Source organism: Eurosta solidaginis, chromosome 2, assembly GCF_040869045.1.
Source record: "Eurosta solidaginis isolate ZX-2024a chromosome 2, ASM4086904v1, whole genome shotgun sequence".
NCBI classification, from domain to species: Eukaryota; Metazoa; Arthropoda; class Insecta; order Diptera; family Tephritidae; genus Eurosta; species Eurosta solidaginis.
This window is the reverse complement of record NC_090320.1, coordinates 178,670,538-178,692,397: the sequence shown is the minus strand read 5'-3', so window position 1 is coordinate 178,692,397 and position 21,860 is coordinate 178,670,538. Positions and strand designations below refer to the sequence as shown.

Below are 21,860 nucleotides of genomic sequence, written 5' to 3'. Positions count from 1 at the left end.
TTTAGAGTCAATTTATTGTTTACTTTTTAGTTAACTTTATTAACCAATAATAAAAGCTTATTTTTAAAAAAGTTTTTTTAGTTCGTTTTATTAACAAGTAATAGAAGCTTGTTCTTAGAAAAGCCTTTTTCTTAAATTTAATTTAAATAGGAATTTTTTTAAATTTTTAGTAGGGTAAAATATTGTTTAAATTAGTTACGTAATCTTTACTTAGTTATTTGTAACGTTTCTCATTCCATCCATTTCTTTTAATGCATCAACTTACTTTTTAGTTAATTTTATTAGCCAATAATAAAAGCTTATTTTTAAAAAAGTTTTTTTTTTAATTTTATTTTTTTCTTTAATTTTATTATATCATAATCCGAATATATTGGGGCATATTCATAAGCGAAATAAAATGTGACTAAGTTAGTTGAAGCATTTTTGACAGAGAGCACATATAAAATTATGTCAAACAGTGTTAAATAACTTAACTTTGCCTATGCCGCGTTCAGTTTACAACTACTTATTGCAGATCTCTCATCTGTGGATTAAATCTGTTTTAAAATAAAATTCTACTTTCGCTTAGCTAAAATTCCATCGCCAAAAATCTGTAAAACAAAATCAAGTGCGCAGAAAAGTATGCAACACTTACCGATAACAGCCTAACGGCGTTAGCGTTCGTTGTATCACAGAATTTTTACACTTTGAAAATGACGGCTGTTGTTTGCAAGGTTGCATTCCTTTGAGTCTTCGTTTTCACCATCTGGATTAACAAAGTCATGAGCCTGGACATTCGTGCAATTTTAGTGATGTAAATTGCATGGCGCCAGCGCCAATGCGGTGCCAGCTCAATGGTAGCTCATTGACGAAATGACTCCAATCGAATATTTGACGTTACTTAGTAGTGAGTGCGTAGTACATTTCACTTGCGCTATTGAGTGAAACGACTTTTGTGTGTCAGGCACGAGTTTGGTGTTATTGGCGCTACTGGCAATGATGACAAAGAGCTGATGGCGGTAGCGCTGGTAGTTCAGCTTTTGAGTTGTATATTTTAAATTTAATGCACAATTAATATGTAGTACTGTTAACGTGTAGTATTGCTAACGTGCTGCTAAGTTGATGGAATGTCGCTAATTTCCTAGCGATTATCAATAGATTGTCAATATTTCGTTCAACGGGCACGCGTAATTGCCACATCTGCTCAAATTTTCCAAGTTTTTCCATTCTTGATTTAACTTAAGCTGTTATACCAATATTTTTCTGCCAGTTTTTTTCAAATACGTAATTTTTCCAAAAGCAAAATAAATTACAGAAAAGATTACAGAGTTAAACAGCCTTAAAAATTCAGCTATGTTGGTTATACACAGAAATACAACAGAGGGTTGTGTCTCCGCTTTTCGCAAGCGTTGAGATTCACCACGCGTGACACGCGTGATTCACCACGTCCAAATATCACAATCCACGGATAGGTACCGGCGGGTTTGTATGGGACTTAGGCTGTTATGCCAAAGTAAATACAAATCTTTACCGATAACTGTGTTATCGATTAATTTATCGAATTCTAACAAGGAAATATTGCATTGTCATCGGAGTTATACATGTGTGCAAAATTTCAGCTCAATCGGACACCGGGAAGTGTATCAAATTTAACTTTCAAGATTCCATTACAGACAACAAAAGTGAAACTAAATAAAAGCTTATAATAATTATAAAAACTAACGAAATGCAAGAAAAATACAACCTAGTTCATTAAAAACAAAGGAGCCAGTTTGTTTTTCGATAGGTTTTTTTGACATTCGGCCGTTTTTTTCTGACAAATGAAAATTTTGATTTTATTTTGAAAATTTGGTGCATAAAAACACAATTAAAATCAACTTTCTTGTGAAAAAAGAGAACCATTAGAGATTGTTAAAAATGTTAATGTAAAAACAAGTAAGGAAGGCTATACATACTCAGTTGAGAGCTATGGAGACAAAATAAGGGAAAATCACCATGTAGGAAAATGAATCTAGGGTAACCCTAGAATGCGTTTTTATGAAATGTGTATCAAATGGAAGGTATTAAATAGTATTTTAAGAGGGAGTGGGCCATAGTTCTATAGATGGACGCCATTTAGGGACATCGCCATAAAAGTAGACCAGGGCTGACTCTAGAATTTGTTTGTACGATATGGAAATCAACTGAAAGGTGTTAATGAGTATTTTAAAAGGGAGTGGGCCTTAGTTCTATAGGTGGACGCCTTTTCGAGATATCGCCATAAAGGTGGACCAGAGGGTAACACTAGAGTTTGTTTTTACGATATGTGTATCAAATGAAATGTGCTAATGAGTATTTTAAAAAGGCGTGGGCCTTAGTTCTATAGGTGGACGCTTTTTCGAGATATCGCAATAAAGATGGACTAGGGGTGACTCTAGAATTTGTTTGTACTATACGGATATCAAATGAAAGGCGCTAATGAGTTTTTAAAAGGGCGTGGGCCTTAGTTCTATAGTTGGACGCCTTTTCGAGATATCGCCATAAAAGTGGACCAGAGGTGACTCTAGAATTTGTTTGTACGATATGGGTATCAAATGAAAGGTGTTAATGAGTTTTTTAAAAGGGCGTGGGCCTTAGTTCTATAGGTGGACGCTTTTTCGAGATATCGCCATAAAGATGGACCAGGGGTGACTCTAGAATTTGTTTGTACAATATGGGTATCAAATGAAAGGTGCTAATGAGTTTTTAAAAGGGCGTGGACCGTAGTTCTATAGGTGGACGCCTTTTCGAGATATCGCCATAAAGGCGGCCCAGAGGTGACTCTAGAATGCGTTTGTACAATATGGGTATCAAACGAAAGGTGATAATGACTACTTAAAAGGGAGTGGGCCATAGTTCTATAGGTGAACGCTTTTTCGAGATATCGCCATAAAGGTGGACTATGGGTGACTCTATAATGTGTTTGTACGATATGGGTATCAAATTAAAGGTATTAATGAGGGTTTTAAGAGGGAGTGGTTGTAGTTGTATATGTGAAGGCGTTTTCGAGATATCGACCAAATGTGGACCAGGGTGACCCAGACCATCATCTGTCGGGTACCGCTAATTTATTTATATATGTAATACCACGAACAGTATTCCTGCCAAGATTCCAAGGGTTTTTGATTTCGCCCTGCAGAACTTTTTTATTTTCTTCTACTTAATATGGTGGTGTCACAACCATTTTACAAAGTTTTTTCTAAAGTTATATTTTGCGTCAATAAACCAATCCAATTACCATGTTTCATCCCTTTTTTCGTATTTGGTATAGAATTATGGCATTTTTTTCATTTTTCGTAATTTTCGATATCGAAAAATTGGGCGTAGTCATAGTCGAATTTCGTCCATTTTTTATACCAATACAAAGTGAGTTCAGATAAGTACGTGGCCTGAGTTTAGTAAAGATATATCGATCTCTGCTCAAGTTATCGTGTTAAAGGCCGAGCGGAAGGACAGACGGTCGACTGTATATAAAAACTGGGCGTGGCTTCAAACCGATTTCGCCCTTTTTCACAGAAAACAGTTATTGTCCTGGAATCTAAGCCCCTACCAAATTTCACAAGGATTGGTAAATTTTTGTTCGACTTATGGCTTTAAAAGTATCCTAGACAAATTAAATGAAAAAGGGTGGAGCCACGCCCATTTTGAAATTTTCTTTTATTTTTGTATTTTGTTGCACCATATCATTACTGGAGTTGAATGTTGACATAATTTACTTATATACTGTAAAGATATAAACTTTTTTTTAATTTGACTTAAAAATTTTTTTTTTAAATTTTAGAAATTTTTATTAAGCATATACATATATATATAGTAATAGGAGTAACGTTCCTGCCAAATTTCATCATGATATCTTCAACGATTGCCAAATTACAGCTTGCAAAATTACCTTCTTTTAAAAGTGGGCGGTGCCACGCCCATTGTCCAAAATTTTACTAATTTTTTTTTCTGCGTCATAAGTTCAACTCACCTACCAAGTTTCATCGCTTTATCCGTCTTGGTAATGAATTATCGAACTTTTTCGAATTTTCGAAATATTCGATATCGAAAAAGTGGGCGTGGTTATAGTCCGATATCGTTCATTTTAAATAGCGATCTGAGATGAGTTCCCAGGAACCTACGTACCAAATTTCATCAAGATACCTCAAAACTTACTCAAGTTATAGTGTTAACGGACGGACGGACATGGCTCAATCAAATTTTTTTCGAGTTGTTGTTGTTGTAGAAATGCTCGCCCCACCTAATAGCCGCGACCGATCACAAATTGTCATCAATATCCTCTAACTGGAGTCCAAGGAAATTTGCTATTTCAACAGGGGTACACCATAATGAAAGGGGTGTTAGAGGCGTTGGTTCCACATTACAATTAAAGAGATGGTTGGTGTCATGTGGGGACACATTGCAAGCGGGGCATACATTTTGTATGTCGGGGTTGATTCTGGATAGGTAAGAGTTTAACCTGTTACAGTATCCAGAACGAAGTTGAGCAAGAGTGACACGCGTTTCCCTGGGGTGTATGCGTTCCTCTTCCGCGAGTTTTGGATACTTTTCTTTAAGTACTGGACTCACCGGGCAATTCCCGGCATAAAGGTCCGACGCCTGTTTATGGAGTTCACCAAGGACCTGCTTGTGTTTTTTCCGCTTCATACGGCTGGGTTCTCAGGTGCCGTATTTCCTCAAAATGCTTACGGAGATGACTCCTTAAGCCCCTAGGCGGCGCTGGTTCATCAATAAGATGTCTGTTGGGATGCCCAGGTTTCTGTGTATTGAACAGGAAATGTTTGGTCAGCATCTCATTTCTCTCCCTGATGGGGAGTATACTCGCCTCATTATGTAGATGGTGTTCTGGGGACATAAGAAGACAGCCCGTGGCGATTCTGAGAGCAGGCCTGTAGTTTCTTCCAGTGGGTAATTTTTAGGCTTGGCGACCATATGGGTGACGCGTAGCACGTAATCGGCTGGCTAATTCCTTTGTATGTAGTCATCAGCGTTTCTTTATCTTTTCCCCAGGTACTGCCAGCGAGGGATTTGAGGATTTTGTTACGGCTATGAATTCTCGGAACGATTGCGGCTGCGTGCTCACCAAAATGTAGATCCTGATCAAACGTCACACCCAAGATTTTGGGGTGTAGGACAGTCGGTAGCGTATTGCCATCGACGTGGATGTTCAAACTGGTCGACATTTGAGACGTCCATGTTGTAAATAAAAATCTCGAGTCCTTTATACCTGTACAACCAACCGTTATCCAATCAAGTTAGCTCTGCTCAACTCAGTATAATAAAATGTAAAACATAAACAAAAACATGCCAAGCTCACTAATTATGAGGGAATAATGGTCTCGCTTTTTCGTGATAGAACTTGTTTTTGTGTTTTGAAGTTCCGATAAAGTTTCGTCAGTTTTTTTAGCTTGGAATCCAAGCCAAAATAAAGTAGTGTCATATATGCTTTATACCGACACAATAGCAGTGTTTTGTGAATCCGATTTGGCTCACAACATATTTTTTGTTGATACGGTGCAAACATGTTACGGTCAATCAAGAAATAGGAATTTTGGTTTATGAACGGCGAGTTGAGCTAACTGCAAAATGAAACAAGTAAGGGTGTCACAGTTCGGGTGTAACCGAACATTATATACTCTGCGTGAGCTTCAATTGTGCAGATCATTTCACATAAATTACTTTTCTACATAACACATGGCACCGCCCATTAAAAAAACAGACTCCCAATTTCCTCTTACAATAAAACTTGATAAGTGAAATGTCATTGTTGCAAAGCAATATTTCGCTAAGATATAGCTTATTATTCTAGTCTACGACCCTTTTAAACATCTTTTATATAAAAGATTTTACTACAACTATTTCCTGCTATAAAAAAGTATGTATTCCCAATTTTAGAATGGTATGTTAAATTTTCTTCGAGTTATGGCTCCGGAAACATTGAAAATTGTTATAATTAAAATTGTTATAATTACATTTGCAGAAAGAAAAACATCGATATATAGCCCTTTTTTCAAAGATATAGCTTATTATATTTTATTATATTTTATTTATTATTTTATTTTATAGCTTATTCTATATATTCGTTGTTAGATTATTAATATTTCATCCCAATTGGGCGGTGGCACGCCTATTTTCAATTTTTTTTAACAAGAGTCTCAATATCGGTCCAAACATCAAATTTCAACATTCTTGGTGTATAGTTTACTAAATATTCAGGTTTTTGTGTTTTGCAAAATGTTATAATGTATACATAAAATAATTGGCGTGGTTATCATCCGATTTCCCTCATTTTAAATAGTGGTGGGAGATGAGTGCCAAGGATCCCATATACCAAATTTTAATAAGATATCTCAACATTTACTCAAGCTATCGTGATCACAGACAGACGGACGGGCGGATGGACGGACGGAAACGGCTAAATAAATTCCTTTCTTCATCCTAAGCATTTTGATACATGGAAGTGTATATTTATCTCGATTCGTTTATGCCGATACGATCAACCGTTATGTGTGTGCAAAGAACGATGAGTATAATAATACTCCCAAAATTCTAAGGAAAAGCACATATGTATTAAATTATTGTCCCATTGTCTTGAAGCGTTTATACGCGCATTGCTACATAAATCGGCAACAAAAAACCGTCCTGAAATATGTTTAATAAAAAAAAAAATAAATGTAAGGCGCGATAACCTCCGAAGAGATCTAAGGCCGAGCTTCTCTTCCAATTTGCGTCGTGCTCCTCTTGATTCTTCCCTACAAATTGGCCGGACGGGACCTACATGTTTTATGCCGACTCCGAACGGCATCTGCAAGGCAGATGAGTTTTCACTGAGAGCTTTTCATGGCAGAAATACAATCGGAGCGCTTGCCAGACACTGCCGAGGGGCGACCCCGCTTAGAAAAATTTTCTTCTAATTGAAAAATCTTATTTCTAAAATTTTGATGTTGCTTTGCCCGGGAGTTGAACCCAGGGCATACGGTGTGATAGGCGGAGCACGCTACCATCACACCACGGTGGCCGTTTATATGTTTAATAGAATGCCTTAAATTACAAAATATCTTCAGACAATTTTGTTTCACCTTCATTTTCCGTGGTAGCGTGCTCCGCCTACAACACCGAAGATCCTGGGTCCGAGCCCCGGGAAAAGCAACAGCATAAATTTAGAAAAAGGCCTTTTTCAATTAGATAAAGGATTTTTCTATTCGTGTTGGCCCTCAGCAGTGATTTGGCAAACACTCCGAATGTATGTCTGCCATGAAAAGCTTCTAAGTGAAAATTCATCTGCCTTGCAGATGCCGTTCGCAGTCGCCATAAGACATGGGACCTGCCAATTTTTAGGGAAAATTAAAAGGAGAACGACGCCAATTGTAAGAGGAGCTCTGCATAAATCTCCTCAGAGCTAAATCAGGCCAAAGAAAATGAAGAAATTGTGCCGAACCGATTTTCAATATGCATTTACTCCAAAAAATCTTTGTACGATCGTTCTTACCGTCTGGAAAAATCTACTACCGAGTTGAAAATAATGCCGTCGCGTACCGCTTCGTATTTTCAAAGCGATTTGAAAACTATAAATGTGTTTTAGTGTAATCGCGGCAATCTGAGCGACGTATGCGCAGCAGTGTTGCCATTTTAACATTTTTCAAGCTAGATTTAGCTTTTTTTCTCCGCTTAGCTTGAAAAATTGCGATTTAGCTTTAAGCTTTTTTTCAGCTTTTTTAGCTCTTTTATTTCAAAATTTTAGAAAATCTAGATAGACAGTTTGGTGTAGATACAATTTAAAGACATTGAATTAATTCGGGCTAGTTTGAGGGGCTAAGGGACAGATAATGCTAGCTGGTAGGCAGAAATCGAGGCTCGGTTACTTTATTAAGGCAACATCAACCCAATATCATGTTCGTTCCGTGTGTTTGCCACTCGATTCTATAACTCTTTCATCTGCTTCGAAACTGCTTCCGAGTCAAATTGAGTTTTTAATTTCAGAAATAAAAAAAAATTATTAGTTCTCTGAGTTCGCATGTAGACTAAGGGCTATGCAATAATATGATATGCAATGATATGTATATTAATGCTGCCCTAAACGACGAACACGACCCGTTGCAAACTGCATTCACACGAATAGGATAACTCCTGATTTTTCTATACTCATTTCAACAGGCATACAATTTATTTGAAAGATACCGTTATGTGTAAAGCTTATAGCCAACATATATTGGGAATTATTAAAAGATACTACTTACTGTATTAGGAGCTTTTATTTACGACTTATATCCCACCCAAAATCAGGCTTATAACGTGTTATAATCAGATAATACAATAAATAAAAATAGATTATATGGCTTATAAGAGGTTGAATAAGGATTAGTATACCATAGTATAACCTAATTATACGTTGCACATATAAAACTGCTCGAACTTATAACAAGACACCATCTGAAAATTCTTGTATTCATATTCATAATAACATATTTCAAAACTTTATTTAACCAGGGGTCACTCATCGGCAGTAGTTCGGCCAGCCCAGGAAGTGTCATGAAAATATTTTCTTCAAAAATTCATTTAGAGGATATTTCCCATATATCGTTTGGAGTTGGTGTTAAACACATACAAAAATTTGAAAAAGAAAAAAAAAGAAAGAAGAAATGTAGAACTTACATCTCTAACGGGTTCTTCGAAAGGGCAAAAAGTAGGTTTCGTTATTGTAAATAGTTTTATCGGCGTTCTTTGCAAATAAAAAAACCAGTTTCCTCAAAAATATTACAAAAACTTATAAACAATAGTGGTAGGTTTTATTTATCATGCATCCCTTTTAAGTGTCTTTTATGAAAAAATTAACAAAACGCATGGAAGTTGCCTTAAAAATTTGGCTTTTTTCCTTAGCTTTAAAGATTTTTATTTAGCTTTTTATTTTTGTCCATCTAGCTTTTTTTGTGCAAAAGTTCTGGCAACAGTGATGCGCAGTGCGCACGTATATAACAATAATCAGTCAGTTGCATTGTGTTCTACAGTTAGTAAAAATGTCGCTGACTGATTCTGACTGTTATGGGAAGGGAATAATAATTGAACATCCGACTAGGCAGTTAAAAATAATTTCAGCTCATTCGCATTCAAAATTTCGAAAAGCATTATAAGTAACATTCACTTCCTAACAAATTGTGTCTGCTATTCATCAGTTAAAATGGGATGCGTTGAAAAAGTACCAACATGTTGCATAAATACTTTCACTTGCAGAGTCTTATGGGACTCCTAGAGAAAGTAAATACGTCTTCTTATGCTTTACATGCAGCTAGGGACTAAAGATACACTTTGTCGATAAACGCCGCCGCGATTTTCAAAAATATCGACGCGGCGACGGCGAAGTTCGGCCCGTTTCTTTATTTTGTACTTATTTAAGACTGTCGAGGCCGTTTAGTGTTCATCTACACTGACAACAGAACCAACCAGTCAACACTGCAACATACCTGGCACCGTATACGGTGATGGGTTAAGAGATGGCAGCCAATAAGCGGAATTTATCGCCGGATAAGTTTTATATCTTGAAGTTCGCAAAAATGATGATGCACTATTATTTGTAGTATCCAACACACGCGACTGCCCAAACGCTGTTGACGTTAATGATGAAGTTGGAATATTGAGCCCGTAGGCAGTACTAGGATCAGCAACTCCAATGCCGAAATTAAAGCCGCGGTCGATGCGAATATTTATAACATCATCTTTACTGCTAGAAAAGCTCTCAACAACCGATGATAATTGGTCGCTGCAGTTGAGTAGACTACTATTCGGTTTCCCAATAATGCTTTCACTTCGATTGATACTGTTATTGTTTGCTTTACTGCTGGTGGTTGTACTATAGTATTTGGGGCCCTCAATTAAAAAACTGCCGGCTGTGATGCTTTTGGGCTTGATGCTACAGCTGCTATCATTGTTACTGATATTGCTACAAATTGTCAATCCAGTTGCTGTCGAATTATTTTTCATTGTTATTCTCAAAAATGTTTAATAAATGTCACGCAACGGAAAATGCCGATATTCACATAACGATTATATACACAAAGTGTAAGGAAATATTTTTTGTAAATTTAATCTGAGATAAATTGGAAAACGTGAAAAATTAAACAATCAACACATTAATTTTATTAAAAATATGTATATATTATTTTATTATTCCACCACAAATTGTACTCAAATATTCAGTGGATCGGCTTATTTTTTACACACTTTATATTTTCAATATTTTGAATATCTCATGAGATGACACATTTTCTAATTTCTTCAAATGAAAATGGCTTTTAATTAAAACTTACGAAGACGAATATTGTGCCCTTTATGTAGATTAGAAAATTTTGCATAGCTAAAGAATTGGAGTCCTATTAATTTAAATACAAAAATACAATCAACATTCTCTGGAGGGACATTGACACTTACAAAAGGTATTCCCCCTAACAACTTAATTTTATTTTGTGGTTTATGTGATAAACACATAATTAAGCAGAGGAGCACAGTACATATATTGTACGCTTCATTGTATGAAAGAAATACATACATTTCAAAACTTACACTTACTGAATTTGACCCCAAGTGTAATTCAAAATTTCGATTTTTGGGAAAACGCAGTTTTAATTTTTCATAAATCTTTATTGAAAAATGAGATTCAAAGGAACTATGTCCGTAATTTTTGTCCCTTGAAGTATTCTATATATGTACATATATGATCTAGGGTGATCTTTATAAACTAAATCAAGGTATGAAACTAATTCAAATAACATTCAAATGACACGAACACACCTTTGTAAAGAGAACAAGTAAGGAGGGCTAAGTTCGGGTGTAACCGAACACTACATACTCAGCTGAGAGCTTTGGATACAAAATAAGGGAAATCACCATTTAACAAAATGAACCTAGGGTAACCCTGGAATGTGTTTGTATGACATGTGTATCAAATGAAAGGTGTTAATGATTATTTAAAACGTAGTGGGCCTTAGTTCTATAGGTGGACGCCTTTTCGAGATATCGAAATAAGGGTGGACCAGGGGTGACTCTGGAATGTGTTCGTACGATATGGGTCTCAAATTAAAAGTATTAATGATGGTTTTAAAAGGGAGTAGCCCTTAGTTGTATATGTGAACGCGTTTTCGAGATATCGACCAAAATGTGGACCAGGGTGTCCCAGAACATCTCCTGCGGGCACCGCTAATTTATTTATATATGTCATACCACGAACAGTATTCCTGCCAAGATTCCAAAGGCTTTTGATTTCGCCCTGCAGAACTTTTTCATTTTCTTCTACTTAATATGGTAGGCGTCACACCCATTTTACAAAGTTTTTTCTAAAGTTATATTTTGCGTCAATAACCCAATCCAATTACCATGTTTCATCTCTTTTTTCATATCTGGTATAGAATTATGGCATTTTTTTCATTTTTCGTAATTTTCGATATCGGAAAAGTGGGCGTGGTCATAGTTGGATTTCGGCCATATTGTATACCAAGATAAAGTGATTTCAGATAAGTACGCGAACAAAGTTTAGTTTTTTGGGCAAGTTATCGTGTTAACGGCCGAGCGGAAGGACAGACGGCCGACTGTGTATAAAAACTGGGCGTGGCTTCACCGATTTTGCCCATTTTCCCAGAAAACAGTTACCGTCATAGAATCTATGTCCCTACCAAATTTCGCATGGATTGGTGAATTTTTGTTCGACTTATGGCATTAAAAGTATTCTAGACGAATTAAATGAAAAAGGGCGGAGTTACGCCCATTTTGAAATTTCCTTTTATCTTTGTATTTTGTTGCACCATATCATTACAGGAGTCGAATGTTGACATAAGTTACTTTTATACTGTAAAGATATTAAATTTTTTGTTAAAATTTGACTTTAAAAAAATTTTTTATTTTAAAGTGGGCGTGTTCGTCATCCGATTTCGCTAATTTTTATTTAGCACACATATAGTAATAGGAGTAACGTGCCTACCAAATCTCATCATGATATCTTCAACGACTGTCAAATTACAGGTTGCAAAACCCCAATTGCAAAAACGCCCATTGTCCAAAATTTTTCTAATTTTCTATTTGGCGTCATAAGTTCAACGCACCTACCAAGTTTCATCGCTTTTTCCGTCTTTGGTAATGAATAATCTCACTTTTTCGGTTTTTCGAAATTTTCATTATAAATAGCGATATGAGATGAGCGCCCAGGAACCTACATACCAAATTTCATCAAGATACCTCAAAATTGACTGAAGTTATCGTATTTACAGACGGACGGACGGACGGACGGACATGGCTAAATGAATTTCTTTTTTCACCCAGATCATTTTGATATATAGAAGTATATATCTATCTCGATTAGTTTATGCCGTTACTGATTACCGTTATGCGAACAAAGTTAATATACTTTGTGAGCTCTGCTCAGCTGAGTATAAAAATATTCATTTATGTATGCATGTACATATGGGGTATTCCATCCCATTTCGACCAATTTTGAACCCGACCACTTTAGAATTGGCTGAAAGTTGTTCTTCTTTTTCTAGCTTACGAAAGACGTTTTTCAGAATTTTTTCAAACTTTTTCATCTAATTCAAAAAAAGTTATGAATTTAAAAAAAAACACCGGTTTTGTTTTCAAAATGCTATAACTTTTTCAAAAATTTACCGTTTGGGATCTTTTTTTTTTCTTAAATTTGTTTTTAAATGTACTTTTCGGAAAAAATACAAAAAAATTGTTAAAGTTTGTTTTTTAATTTTTCAGTTTTTCGAGATTTTTCGAATTTCGCAATTTTTTTCTTCTTATAAAAAACTTCAATCAATTCTGCAATCATCCCCACTAATCCCGGAATGGGCCGATTTTTTTTTATATTTTTTTTATTTAATTAAAAAAAATTTTTTTTTTATCAATTTTATTTATATAACAAAAAAATGTAAGAAAATGATGAAATCAAATTTTGTGTGTGTGTGTTCGCTATGGAAACGTATTTCCCAAAGTTCAATCATCACCAAATTTTGGCTATAGGTTCCTTAGCTCAACACCAAGGTTTTAGGCTAAAAATAATTTCGATATATAAAAAGGGCGTGGCACCTCCCATACCAATGGAATCTTTGGTACGGCATAACTCTGAAGGTATACATGCCAGAACATTGAAATTCAGTAAGGACTTATATGAGGTCAATCCCTAACACCACCAAGAAAATGTGCAATTGGGAAAAAGGGGCGTGGCACATCCCATACAAATGGAATATGTCATAGTGCATATCTCTGGATATAGTAATGGTAGGATAATGAAAATTGGTAAGGAGCTATATGACGTTAAGTCCTAACACCTCCAGTAGAATGTGGAATTGGGAAAAAGGGGCGTGGCACCTTCCCTACAAATGGGATTTTTCAGAACTATGGCTGCCGTACAAACTTAGGTTATTTTAAAACCTAAAGCTTGACTGCATTGTTAAGTTCGGCTGTTATTCCTTTTGGACATTTAGTAATCTGCTGCCGTTAAAAAAATTTGTTGGCTTCAGTCTATCTACATCTTCTATTAAAATCAAATTCTGTGTGTGTGTTCCCTATGGAAACGTATTTCCCACACTTCAATCATCATTTTGAATACAATTTTTTTTTTTTTTGGCTATGCGAAAGAGCAATCTTAGCTCCCAAAAATGATCATTTTAACAAAATCAATGATCGCATTCAAAACAAAATTCCTGGTGAAGTGACGAAATATAAATAGATCGACACAGTTACAGATGAAGATCAAATTGTTAATTATCCAATTGAATATCTAAACTCTTTAGAACCACCTGGAATGCCTGCGGATATATTAACTTTTGAAAATTGGCTCACCAATCATCCTTCTTCGGAATTTAGACCACCAAAATTGTGCAATGGAACCATACTTTGCGTTAAGAAATGAATGCCGAATGTAATCGAAGCAACAATCATCAGCGGTAAAAGCTAAAGTGAAGGTGTGCTCATAATACGGATCCCAATGATTCCTACAGAATTTCCATTCAATTTGAAACGCTTAAAGTTTCCTGTACGCCTTGCTTTTGCAATTACAGTCAACAAAGCACAAGGACAATTGCTTACTATTGCAGGATTAAATTTATAGAGTCCGTGCTTTTCCCATGGCCAGCTATATGTTGCGTGCTCTAGAGTTGGAACGCCAGAAAATTTCTTTATCTTTGCATGGAACGAAAAAACCAAAATTATTGTGTACCCACATGCATTACAATAACATACAGTAATAAAATGTTTTAAACGATTTCACCAAACATGCGTACAAAATTCAATTCAATTTACAGAACAAACTAAATTATCAACAAACAAAACAGAAAAAATATCGTAACATTCATTCGATATCGGGCGTTACAAGGTACGCCGGGTAAAGCTAGTCTATATATATTGTAACGAATTTAGTGCAGTTCCTCTTATTTGCAACCTTCTACTAACGTTCGAATCACTTAACTGTTGAATAAATAACTCCACTATTCAATAATGCAAAATGGCCTTTATTCAAGTACTTCACAAAACTACTACTTCTCGACAGATAGCGTGCTTAAATCAAACTCATTCATGATTGCTCAGATTGTGCTCTTTTATACTCTTCGATTTCCTTGTTCCATACTTCTAGGCGTTTCTAGACTAGCTATAATATTATAACTACAGATGTACGTGTATAGCTTCTCATAGGCGCGTGTATATGTGAGTGATACTTGCACAAGTAACTGCCTACTTTTGGCAGCACCTCATATAAGATATACGCATATGTTTGTGCGTCCCTCCCCGATGCGTGACGTACATATGTGCAGACATAATGATTGTTTCGTTTATGTAGATACAAGTGACTGCCTGTTTATTGTTGTTGGGGCTTCATTTACTTAGCATTAGACTAGTGATGTGAGTATCACTTAGTGTCACTGATATTCGTCACACTGCCCTCCACCTAAGTCTGATCGTCCCGATCAGACAAATCTCTCGATCTAACCGCTGCTAGGCTCTCCAATTGAGCTACCCTTCTATTTCGTGGTTCCCCAATTGTTTGTATGCGGTAGATGACATCACTGATCCTCTTCACACCCCTGCAAGGGCCTTCCGAACTGCACCAAAATTTGGATAGAACACCTTTCCGCCAGCGAGGTTTGTATAACAGTACCAAATCTCCCTCCAAGAAACCTTCCGAATTATTGTTCTCATCGTACCTGCGTTTCACCTTACTACTCATTATACTGGATCGTTCCCTCGTACTCTGTTGTTTGACGATGAACTACTTTGTAGAGCTTGCGTTTGACGGATAGGTTTCACATAATCAGTATCGTTCCGACGTTTCCCAACAGTAGTGCGCCCTGGCTTGAAACCACCCTTGCATTCTTTCTGGGAAATTCTTTCGTTCCTTTTAGTGCGTCCATTAGGGATTTTCAATACCAGTGTTTCTCTCGCAGGTACCTTCGCTTTTGATTTGTTTGGCCCATTCGATCCAACAACCTTTCCCTTTGACTTTCGTGGTATTTGTCGAGTCTTCTCCACCAGTACTCGAATACTGCTGAATCCTTTCTCCAAACTGAAGTGAAGTGGCACATCCTGGTTCTTATAATGCGTAGCCCTTCGCTGCATATCGACCTTGATGTCATGGTCAATTAAGAAGTCCACTCCCAATATGACTCCATCAACAATCTCCGCCACAACGAATTTGTGTAGAACCATGACCTTCCCAATTAATACTTCACATATCACTTCTTCCCGGACTTGGTTATACTCGCCAGTGACCGTACGCAACCTTGCACCAGGTAATGGCATTACTCTCCAGTTGACCAAATCAGATCGAATCAAGGAATGAGATGCCGCCGTATCTACAGTCAGTACACGTTCTTTGCCATCCACATTCCCTCTGACGGTAAGACTGCTTGATTTCCTTCCAATTTGCGACACAGATATCACAGGACATTCAATAGCTGGGGCAAGTTTTCGATCTTTACATCTGACTCGCTCTTGCATATCTCCTCCAGCTTTGCGTTTACGGCCATCCAATTTTGAACTATCAGGACCGGTGCTGCAATGACGAGCAATGTGACCTGGGTTACCGCACTTGAAACATTTGATTGCACCATTATTCTTCTGTTTCGTTCCTTTTAAAGCTTCTAGAATTGCGTCTACCCACTCTGGCCTTTCTACTTCCACACGGCGTGCTATGAAAACTGGCTTACACAGAAGCGACGCTGTTTCCTGAATCAGAGCAAGTGATACCGTTTCTGCGAATATTGGCTTTGGGTTTGCGTATGTAGCTCGTTTGTTTCGATGTCTCGTATGCCATTTATAAAGCTATGAATCTTTACCCTTTCAGTGTATTCCACGGGTGCGTCCGCATTCGCTAAATGTGCCAGCCTTTCAACATCCGACGCAAACTCTTGCAATGTTTCACCAGGCCTCTGGAAGCGGTTCAGTAACTGCATTTGGTATAACTCTAAACTCCTATGCTCGCTTCCGTATCGTCTCTCTAGAGCGCCGATCAATGCTTCACAACAGTTCCGTTCGCCCTCTAGAATGGTTTGTAAGATCTCAGCTACAGGCCCTTTCAATGCAATGAACAGTGCAACAACTTTATCATCAGCATTTCACTTGTTCACTAATGCGGTCTTTTCAAATTGTAACTTTAACACCTGGAAAGGAACAGAACCGTCAAAGGATGGAATTTTTACATTCGGATTAGACGTTGAAGTGACTGGGCGGTTCAATTGTAATTCCTGGATCCTATCTTTCAAAGCATCTATCTCTGACCTTATTTTATCCTGTCGACCACCGAAGCCTTCATGCAACTGGGTTAGTTTTTCTTCCATATGCGCTTCCAGCTTGGATGATATACGGACTTCCTGCTCTTCTAGTTGTGTGGAGATCTGAGATGATATCTGTGCTGAAATTTGTGCTGACATTTCGGAAATACGCGCCTCCTGTGCTTCAATCTTAGATGTTATGTGTGTCTCTTGCGTTTCCAGTTGGGATGCCATATATGTCTTCTATTCTTCCAGTTGAGTTTCCATCTTGGATGTTACTGTCAATGTTTGTGCAGATATTGCAGCCAAAATCATGTTCGAGTCTGTGCTCGTAACTGTCTGTGATGTTTAGTTTTTCTCTTCTACTTGTGTTGTCTCCTCGCCATCAAGATGAAAGACATACTCTTCCACGTTAATTCCCTCTAATTCCATTGCCTCTCTTATTCGTGCCTGAAGTTCAAGTTTATTGCCGGTTGTATTCAATCCACGGCTCTCCAATTCCTTCTTCAGTTGCTGGATCTTCTATTCACTCAATTTTGCCATGTCCAAGTTGTATTCGCAATTTTCGGAATTTATTCAAAAATTCCTCTTCTGACACCAATTGTAACGAATTTAGTGCAATTCCTCTTATTTGCAACCTTCTACTAACGTTCGAATCACTAAACTGTTGAATAAATAACTCCACTATTCAATAATGCAAAATGGCCTTTATTCAAGTACTTCACAATACTACTACTTCTCGACAGATAGCGTGCTTAAATCAAACTAGTTCATGATTACTCAGATTGCGCTCTTTTATACCCTTCCATTTCCTCGTTCCATACTTCCAGGCGTTTCTAGACTTTACTTAGTTACTAGCTATAAAATTATAACTACAAATGCACGTATATAGCTACTCATACGCGCGTGTATATGTGAGTGATACTTGCACAAATAATTGCCTACTTTTGGGAGCATCTCATATAAGATATATGCATGTGTTTGTGTGCCTCTCTCCGCTGCGTGTACGTACATATGTGTAGACATAATGATTGATTCGTTTATGTAGATACAAGTGACTGCCTGCTTTATTGTTGTCGTGGCTTCATTTATTTAGCATCAGACTAGTGATGTGAGTATCACTTAGTGTCACTGATATTCGTCACAATTTAAAAGAAAGTGGTGTTAGTTACACTATTTATAACTCAAGAACCGATGAACCGATTTGGCAGTAAATTGGTGGAGAGGTAGCTTAGAACCAGGAGACGGATATAGGATACTTTTTATCCCGTTCTGGCTAGGGTATTGAGATCAAAACGTGGACCTGGGTAATCCTGGGATGTGTTCGTACAACATGGGTATCAAATGGAAGCTGTTTATGATTATTTTGATACGGGGTATCCCTGGGTGACTAGGGTCTCGAGATATAGGCGAAAACGTGGACCCGGGTGCCCCTAGAATGTGTTTATGCAATATGGGTAACAAATGAGAGCTGTTGATGAGTGCTTTAGTACAGGGTACAGATGGCTCTAAACTGAACAACAGAGTCGGCAGTGGAATATACTCAGAGAAGCTCAATCTAAGCGAAAGCTTACGCTTACCCGACCACTGCAGTGTTTTTAAACGGTTTTATTTAGCTTGAGTTGACAGACAGGCCGCATGCACGGCCGCACGGCCGTTGTAAACGAATCTTGTAATTGATAAGCTACAAGCTTGAAACTTGGAATATAGTTCAGAACCCGATGACAATGCAATAATAAGAAAAAATCTCCGCTAGGTGGCGCAAGGATCGAGATATTCGCAAAATTCGCATTTGTGGTCCGATTTGGCTCGTATTTGGATCACATAATATATGCAAGAATAGAAATCGACCTGTGAAAAAAAATCGCCGCTAGGTTGCGCATGGATCGAAATATTCGCAAAATTCGCATTTGTGGTCCGATTTTGCTCATATTTGGAATACATAATACATGTAAGAATAGAAATCGACCTGTGAAAAAAAATGGCGCATGGATCGAGATATTCACAAAAATCGTATTTGTGGTCCGATTTGGCTCATATTTGGAACACATAATACATGCAAGAATGAAAAGCGACTTATGAAAAAAAATCGCCGCTAGGGGGAGCAAGGATCCAGATATTCACAAAAATCGTATTTGTGGTCCGGCTTGGCTCATGCTTGGAACACATAATACATACAAGAATAGAAAGCGACCTATCAAAAAAAATCCCCGCTAGGTGGCGCAAGGATCGAGATATATATTAAATCGTATTTGTGGTCCGATTTGATTTGGTCCATATTTGGAACACATAATACATACATCAATAGAAAGCGACCTATGATGCCCGATTTGGCTCAGATTTGGAACAAATATTGCATACAGTCCAGTAGAAGTGACATCAAAATATTTTGGAGTTGGAGGAGGGACAAGCATACGTGGCGCAGAGTTGAGTAAAGTCTTTGGAACTTTGAGGACTTAGGTTGTAACAAATTGTCAGGAAAGAGTCCTTGTAATAATGAGTCACTAAATGAACTAAATAGAATGAGAAATAATAGGCAATTAAATAAAGACTAAAAACGTGAAAATAAAATAATTAAAAAAAAAAATTTTAAGTTAAACGGTTTTATTGAAAACAATACTTACATGAAATAATAATAATACGAAAAGTTAGAAAATAATTAGGTAGGTCCTAGGTACTAGTCATCACACTCCTTATCAATCTAGGGCGTTGATCGACAATTAAATAAAAGCGTTGGACGCGTCATATTTCTATTGATAGTCATAAGTAAAACCAACTGGACCTTAATCAGGTTATGCTACGCCTCACATTTTTAGTAATTTCACGCGCCCAACGCTTTTATTTAATTGTCTGATTGATAAGGAGTTTGATGACTAGTACCTAGGATCTTCATTTCATGTAAGTATTGTTTTCAATAAAATCGTTTAACTTAAAAATTTTTTTTAATTATTTTGTTCAGGCTGAACTTATAGCCATCTGGGAAGCATCCCTCTATCTTGATAACCTGCAGGTGACCAATTCTATTTCAATTTTCTTGGACAGGCAGGCTGCCATAAGATCCATGCAATGCAGCAACACCTCGTCACTAGTGGCGTTGAAGTGCAGAGAAACCCTCAACAAGCTAGCTGATAAATGCAGCCTGAGCATTATATGGGTTCCTGGCCACTGTGACGTTTCAGGAAACTGCGCTGCGGACGAGCTAGCTAGGGAAGGCACCAATCTGCAAACAATAACCTCCGCTGGTTGGGCCAGCCCTCCTCTAAACACCTGCAGTCAGTGCTTGCGATCTCTATTCACGCATCAAGCAAACGCCAGATGGGCCATGGAACCTATATATAGAATATCCAAGCAAATCTGGCCTAAGCTGGATGAAAAGAGATCGTAATCGGTGATACTGTTAAACCGTATCTCTATAAGCCCACTAGTGGGCCTTCTCACAGGTCACTGTCTCTGGGCACTCATGGTGCCTATATGGGCCTACAAACAAATGACTTCTGCCGCAGCTATAGGGACGAGGAGGAGATAGAGAGCGTAGAGCACTATCTGTGCCACTGTCCCGCACTGCCAGAAACCAGGTACTGATGCCCCCACAGACACTTTTTTGGGGGTCTTGCGGAGCTTGAATCTGCACACACAAACGACATCTTGCGTTTCATCAGGCAAACGCGCTGGTTTAGCCTCACTGGGGTCTACACATTCTTTGGAAGTAGGGAAATAGGGGCCCCCGCGTGGTAGCACAACGGGCCAAAACGGCCTACGTGAGTCTCCGCTTTGACAGCGGAGGCAGCCACTTCAACCTAACCTAACCTAGTACAGTGTAATTTTTATACCTATTTGAGACTAGTGTCTGGAGGTATTTATACAATATGGACAAAAAATGAAAGCTATTGATGAGTGCTTTAGTACAGGGCAATTTCCATACCTATTTGTATCTAGGGTCTCGAGATATCGGCCAAAACGTGGATCAGGGTAACACTAGGATGTGTTTTTACATTACGGGTACCAAATTGAAGCTGTTGTGCATCATCAGCGCAAAGATGAATAGAAACATTTTACCGCACTTAACAATGTCGTTAGTGTATAGATTAAATAAAATGGGACCAAGAATAAATCCTTAGGGTATCCCAGCTCTAATTGACACCAAATCAGAGCAGTTATTTTTTAGTACAACCTTTTGGCGTCTATCCGCAAGATAGCTTGCAACCAATCCAACTGCATCGTGGTTTCTGCAAAAGAATTTTGTGACAAATAGTATCAGAAGCCTTAGAAAAGTCTTATAGGGTAAGAATAGTAAGATCTCCTTGGTCAAAGAATGGTCTGATATCTTCCATCACTTTCAACACGGCTGTTAAACAGCTATGCCCCTTTCGATAACCGGCCTGATACTCAAGATAGGAGACCACTCTCTGATAGATACCCTCTCATTTGATTTAATGTTAATCTTTCAAAAACCTTTGACAATGCCGGTAAAATGATTTAGAAGGAAGAAGGAATTTCCAGTTTTAAATTTAAATTGGAATTATAGGCTCAGGCTGAGCTAGTTAACTAAATTTTCAATTTGACAATTTTCCACCCGTGATATTTTGCGTCGAAATTCCTCACATTCCCATTAACCCAGTGGCGGATCCACGGCGAGAGGAGGACAGGAAGCAGAAAAGATCGGTTTGATGGTGAATGAGGACAAACTGAGGTACCTGCTGTCAGCAAAGAGTCAGCGTATTTGCGCCTTCGAAACCACGCTACTGTTGGCAGCCATAATTTCGAAATAGTAAAAGACTTAGTTTATTTGGGAACCAGCATTAACACAAGCAACGACATCAGCTCTGAAATTAAGCGAATAATAACTATTGCCAATAAATGCTACTTTGGGCTAAGTAGGCAATTGAGAAGTAAAGTCTTCTCTCGGCAAACGAAGATCATGCTCTAAAAGTCAGTTATCGTGCCCGTCCTGCTATATGCTGCAGAAGCATGGACCATGCCAATTTCAGATGAAGCGGTTCTGGGAGTGTTCGATAGAAAGGTTCTTTTAAAGATTTGCGGACCTATACGCGTTGGTGATGGCAAGTACCGAAGGAGATTTAATGATGAGCTGTACGAGTTTACGTAGACATCAAA

At 37.7% G+C, this 21,860-nt stretch overlaps 2 protein-coding genes across 8 annotated transcripts in view; both read right to left on the bottom strand.

Annotated features, from left to right (window-relative positions):
• The window catches only part of bru1 (bruno 1), a 956,171-nt gene that overhangs the window by 164,319 nt on the left and 769,992 nt on the right, over positions 1-21,860 (bottom strand). The gene's annotated exons all lie outside the window — the stretch shown is intronic.
• The window catches only part of LOC137240353 (uncharacterized), a 55,248-nt gene continuing 34,022 nt past the window's right edge, over positions 635-21,860 (bottom strand). The window contains exons 2-3 of the mRNA XM_067766467.1: positions 9,456-10,078; positions 635-1,242 (exon numbers count right to left, since the gene is read on the bottom strand). Coding sequence (XP_067622568.1) covers positions 1,214-1,242; positions 9,456-9,972 — 546 coding nt within the window. The 5' untranslated portion in view covers positions 9,973-10,078 and the 3' untranslated portion in view covers positions 635-1,213. The remainder of the gene's footprint in view (positions 1,243-9,455; positions 10,079-21,860) is intronic.